General features: G+C 51.2%; 1 protein-coding gene across 1 annotated transcript in view; it reads left to right on the forward strand.

The window, feature by feature from the left end:
• Nucleotides 1–1,877: 1,877 nt before the first annotated feature.
• LOC109377461 (probable palmitoyltransferase ZDHHC11) overlaps nucleotides 1,878–6,072 on the forward strand; it is a gene marked incomplete at its 3' end in the record, with an annotated part of 14,736 nt that continues 10,541 nt past the window's right edge. The window contains exons 1-4 of the mRNA XM_019633803.1: nucleotides 1,878–1,897; nucleotides 2,301–2,363; nucleotides 4,148–4,169; nucleotides 4,365–4,602. Of these exons, the coding sequence (XP_019489348.1) occupies nucleotides 1,878–1,897; nucleotides 2,301–2,363; nucleotides 4,148–4,169; nucleotides 4,365–4,602 (343 nt within the window). The remainder of the gene's footprint in view (nucleotides 1,898–2,300; nucleotides 2,364–4,147; nucleotides 4,170–4,364; nucleotides 4,603–6,072) is intronic.

Genomic DNA, 6,072 nt, shown 5'->3' on the forward strand with positions numbered 1-6,072 from the left:
GAGAGAGAGAGAGAGAGAGAGAGAGAGAGAGAGAGAGAGAGAGAGAGAGAGATCTGTGTGTAGTGTGTGTGAGCAATGCGTGGTGTATGAGTGGTATGTGCGGTTCTGTGGGTATGATATGGGTGTATTGAGTGCATGTGTGTAGTGTGTGGTGTGAGTGGTGAGGTGTATGTGAGTTGTGTGTGTAAGTGGTTTTTATATGTGTGATGTGTATTTAGTGTGTGCGCATGGTGTGTATGTGTGGTGTTGATGCAGGATTTTTTTATGTGTGTGTGTGCGTGTGTGTATGTGTGTATTTGTATGTATATGTACATGCCGGGATCGTGGTCTCGCAGCACTGGAGAATGGAGACATGGGCCAAAGAGGAAAAATTTGCAACAGAGGACAGTTTATTAGAGCAGAAAGTAACAGTTATCAAAACGAGATGGGGTCCCGACTGGGGTGCCCGCTAGTTAGGGCAAAGGGTTTTGTTTTTGTACCTTCTGTATGTCTGGGAAGAGGAGCTGGCTGGCGCCTTTTGGCACTGCATTTGTTGTTCAGCCCGGAGGAGGTGTTTCCTCAAAAAAGCTCTAATTTCCTTAGAGCTAAATTTACTTAATTATTTCTCTGTTCTTAGAGAAATAACTTAGCTCAAACCTGGGACTTCCAAAGGCGAAGTCTGAGGCTTTAAGGATATGCATTTTACCTGAGGGTTTCTGACCAATGTTATGCTAATCAACCTCCCTGAAGATATGCATTCTACCTGGGGATCCCTGATTTGGAAAAAGAGGCCTTTCTCCTCCCCCACCTGGGCTTGTCACTCTGGTGGGTCCTGTGACTTAAACCTATCTGTCAGTTAATAAATTATTTCCCTTGCTTTGTTATGGTTTCCACCGAGTCCCTCTACCGTGGCAATCTCCCTGATTGCCTATAATTTTCCTATCTCAGCGTGATGGGTGTATTTTGCTGGGTGTGAGTTGCAGTGTGTGTGTGTATGTGTGTATTTGTATGTATATGTACATGTATCATAAAGACGCTGACAGGAGTGCCCTAGCCTGTGTGCCACACAGTATATGTGGTGTGTATATGAGTGGTGTGGGTGTATTGTGCTGTGGTGTGTGTGTAGCATGTATGTGTAATGTGTGGTGTGAGTGGTGTATGTGGTTTGTGTGTGAGTGGCGTGTTTGTGTGTGGTGTACATCGGTGTGTGTATGTGTGTGTGGTGTGTGTGTAGTGTGTGTGTATTGTGAGTTGTGTGTGAGTGGTATGTGGTGTATGTGTGTAATGGGTTTATTTTTTTGTGGTGGGTGTGTTGTGTGTAAGTGTGTGTATATGTGTGGTGTGATGGGTGTATTGTGCTGTGGTGTCTGATGTGCTGATGTGTGTAGTGTTGGGTGTGTTGTATGTATATTGTGGTGTGGTGGGTGCCTTGTGCTGTGGTGTTTGTGTGTGTGTTATGATGTGTGTGTTCACATGCAGCAGCAATGTAAAAGCCGTGTGCCAGGTGGGACAGGAAAGAACAGCTTTTCCTTGCCCTCACTGCTGGGGCCTGACCAGGGGGGCTGCATGGAGGTGCTGGGACCTGGCCAGGTGGGTTTGGGGGTGGTGAGCTTGCTGGTCAGCTGCTGTTGTTGACTGTGGGTGAGGGTGGGTAACTGGCATGGCCACTGACTTCTGTCACTGGGACACAGAGCCTCCACTGTGCTGCTGCCCCAGCCCTGGGGTCCTCAGCAATGCCCGCCCCCTACACACACACTCCACACTTCACAGTGGACTTGGTAGACAAAGCATGGAGCGAAGGGTCTGTGCCATTGGCAGGTGGGCTGGCAATGGCAGGCAGGGTAGAGCTGAATCTCCCATAAGAAGTGCTATTTCCCAGAAGGCCAGGCCCCAAGCACATGGTCCTCGAAGTTGATGGGTAAGTGGCTGGAGGAAGATGGTTCTGATTAGCTCTGGAGTGGCTCCCTGCATGTCCTCAGGGGGCTGTCACCAGATAGGGCACCCTGTCCACAAGGAGAGACTGTGGGGGTACTAACACGGAGCCGACTTTAATTGTGCATGTTTTGCCCCAGAAGGGAACAGGAAGTGGCACATTTGTTGATAGCCAGGTGTTTGGGCCCAGTTTGTTTGAAGTGATCTGATCCCCTCAGAGATAAGAATTTGAACTAGAAAATACACAATTTTCCTTTGCACATATTTCCCACTAGGTGAAAAGGACTCTTGGTTTTTATGTAGGGAGACAACGAAGACCCTGCTGAGGGGGGAGGACTGGGATGAGGTGGTAACCCAGCCCCGCTCACTCACCTTCTGCTCTCTCCCAGGTGCCCTCTGTCCCTGAAGAACCCACAGAGCCTTGGAGTGGTGGACTTCGCCAAGGTCTGCAGGTCTGTGTCCTAGGAAATCGGGGCCGCAGGTACACCCACGCCCATTGTTTCAGTACATGGCATCCTGCTGACAGTCTCACAGACCCATCACTCTCATCAGGCATTGTTTCAACTTGATTTTATTGTAGATCCCTTCACACGTACTTGTAGATTCTTTAGCTCACCGCTGTGGGTAATTTTCTGATTTGATGGGGTAAACCTTTGTGGTGTACTTTGAGTCTTCACAGATTTCAAGGTCTTTCCTTTTGCTCTCACACTTTACTGGTAGTTTGGCTGTGTCTATTGTTGTTCAAAGTACTCTCTGAATGGGAAGAGTTTTAAATTCTACAAAGCCTGGAGCCAGTTACCACTTTTAGGCGTCCATATAGTATAGGTCAGTGGTTCTCAACCTTCCTAATGCCGCGACCCCTTAATACAGTTCCTCATGTTGTGGTGACCCCCAACCATAAAATTCTTTTCGTTGCTACTCTAAAACTGTAATTTTGCTACTGTTATGAATTATAATGTAAATATCTTTTTGTTTTCCGATGGTCTTAGGCGACCCCTGTGAAAGGGTCGTTCCACTCCCAAAGGGGTTGCGACCCACAGGTTGAGAACTGCTGGTATAGGTAATCTTGTTTTTTTTACAACTCCTTTCTGGCTCTTGAAGCAGACTTTAGGTGTAAAGTCTTGAATCTCCTTGAAGTACAGACACATTTTCACCTTTTTGTTTGTTTGTTTCTTCTCTTACATACTCTCCATTGCCTCTTGTGCAAAATCCTAATAGGTAACATTGTGTCTCCACGTCAGTTAAATTTTCTGTCCTAATTATGACTTCTTCACCTCTCTGTTCCCAGATATTTCCTGACTACAGGACTTTGACTTCTGGCTATGTCTTTTCTGTTGGTTGGTTTACAGCTGAATGTTGTTTTAATTTGGGAATCATGTTTTTATACAAATACTACCTTTGTGTGTTCTCTTCTCCCCACTCCCTGGTACCCTGGTCTTGTTTTATAAATGTGATATTATCGCAGGTCTCCCTGAGATTTTCATGTAACCCAAGGAAGCTCAGGGCCACTGCGGCCCCATGTCCATGTGGTGTCACACCCAGAGTACCAGAGTGGACAGCAGCTAAAATCTGCTCTTAGGAAAATTCCCAAGGGAATTCACAACTCATAAGAGTCTTTGAATATTTTCCAACAAATGTCTCTTCCCAAAGAAATACAGTTTTATCAACTACATTTTCTGCTCATTTTAGTCTAAAGGGACATGAAGGGCTCTGCACAGCGCATAATGTGGCAGAGTTTTCTAAAAGTCCCCCTGTAGCAGCTGTGAAACTTCGTCCCCCCTCCCCCACACTCTCACCATTCGGTGGTCTCCTCAACACCATGTGCTTTCCTTTCCCAGTGGCTTCTGCCCACCTGACTGGACAGAAGGGGCCACAGTCCCTCCCAGCCACTATACTGGGTGACACCAGGATGCTCGGAGGGCGGCAGGCCTTCCCTGTCCCGGGAGAAGGACTAACACAGAACTCTCTGGAAATGTGGTCTCTGGTTCTGTGCTTAAGGGGAGCTTTCAGGAAGAATTCTGAGGGCAGATTTCAGTCGGATACACACATTACCAGGTCACAGCAGCATACTCTGCTTTCCCTGCATGGCCTCAGTTTCCCCAGGGCGAGGGCCTTGTGTTTATGTGGATTTTCCACCCACACTGACGGGTCTTCAGATAGTCTGTGCACTTGCTGCAGACTGTCCCCTGCCAACATCTGGGTCCTGCTGGGTGGGTGCCCCTTCCATTTTCCACAGCTGCATGGTGGCTGTGGCTCGGGTAGGTTCCTCAGGCCTGCCTTCGATCCCCCATGGAGGGCTCCCTGTCCACTATGGCCCAGCCCTGGCAACTCTGCCACCAACAGCCGACCCGGGGATTGCCGGGTGGTGGGTTTCTGCCCCTGGGGTCTCCCAGCCATAGGCTGGGAGCAGAAGGCCCATGGTCTGCCATGTCCCCCCCCCGCCCGTCTTGCAGATGGACTGCTGTCGCAGGAGCCACACACAGGTCATCCCAGACAAGGTGACCAGCATGGCGAAGGGGACATTGCCACCTTGCTGGTCCAGAGTGAATGGCTGGTCGAAGCCCCTCCATCCCTTCCAGGTGGTGGCTTGGACCGTATTTCTGATCTTGGTCTTGGCTACATTTTGTGTCTTTATACCCATGCTGCCCCGTGAGTGGCAGTACATTACCTACACTGTATCCTTCTACAAGGGAAGCATCTGCCTGTGGTCTGGCATGGGGCGGGGCCACGGCAGGTCTCTTCGGGCAGAGGGGCTCCTATGCCTGCCGCCACACTCCCCCTCTGTGCTCTGTCCTCCACACTGAGTCACCTGCAGGTGTCTTCTCTCACTCCCCACTCCTCACCCTGAACACCCCTTTGTCACCGAGCCTGAACCCCCCCACACACATCCTGTTCTCTGTGCGGCTCACTGGCCTGGGGTCCTGGCTAAACATGCAGACGCTCATACTTCGGGACCCAGTTCATCTCCTCACTGTGGGTCTTGCTCACGTGCTGGGTTATAACCCATCATTTCCTTTCTCTTTGGTCCCATGTCCTTGTCCTGGGGTGGCGCAGAGACAAGGCTGGGCTCATCTTACTTCCTGCCCACACCTGCCCTGGCCGTCCCCACACCAGGGACTCAGCGCCCACCCTGTGCTGCCCCCTCTCCCCCCACCCCAGGGAAGCGCAGTGCTGGTTTCCCTGACTGTCCAGAACTCAGCTGCTTTTGGACACATTTTCCTTCCACTCTCCTGCCGCTGGCCACGCCCTGCCCCATGTCCGTCAGGCCTCTGCAGATGCACTTGGGCGCTATGGTCTGGCCACTGGGGAGCGCCCGCATCACTGGGCACCTGCAGGGACCCTGGCCTGCCGCCCTGTGGAGGGAAGGGCCGGGTCCCCCAGTGGAAGCAGGGAACGGACAGCGAAGGGTAGACGTCAACGTCCAATATTGGCGACCCCTGAATCAGTGCTGCTCTTGGCTGTCTGATCTGTACAGGGCATTGTGCCCAAGGCACTGGAATCGGATGGAACTTTATTAACCTGACATCATGTGTTGTGGCCAGAAGCAAAGTGAACTAGGGCACATGGTGGAGAATCTCCGAGTGAGTGAGGACAGTGAAACTGGGCTGTGACTCCAGGCCTGGTCAGGCCCCAGGGCTTGACTGTGGCCGTGGGAGCCCTGCTGTGGCCCCTGCCCCTCCTCTCCTTGTGGCAAGCAGGAGAGGTCAGCAGTGAGAGGGGTGTGTCCTGGGCAGGCCCGGCATGCTGTTCATTTACTAAACACAGATTGTTGCTAGGGGACCTTCTAGCCTGTCCTCAGAACAGCTCCCAGGGAGCCTCAGGGCAGGCCAGGTGCCTCCTGATTTGTAGTGAAAGTGTGACCCTGAATCCTTTCCTTTTTCTCTTATTAGGAACTTGAACCTGAGACACTGCAGGTAGAAATGTCTCTGACAGTGAAAGCAGAGCACCCGAGGGTAGCACCTGCCCTGTGATCTTTCCATTCTAGGGGCCCAGCCCACCCTCAGTGAAGGTCACCAAATGTGAACCACCAGGTCACCCTGGGCTAAATGTGGCTGACTTTTGCTCAGTGATGTCATTCCCGTGGGTGACCTGCGTGTCCAGGGCCGATGTAGACTGGGTTGAATGTTGCATTATAGCCAATTCCGTTACCACCCCCCTACA

The sequence above is a fragment of the Hipposideros armiger genome, unplaced genomic scaffold, assembly GCF_001890085.2.
Source record: "Hipposideros armiger isolate ML-2016 unplaced genomic scaffold, ASM189008v1 scaffold_1413, whole genome shotgun sequence".
NCBI lineage: Eukaryota > Metazoa > Chordata > Mammalia > Chiroptera > Hipposideridae > Hipposideros > Hipposideros armiger.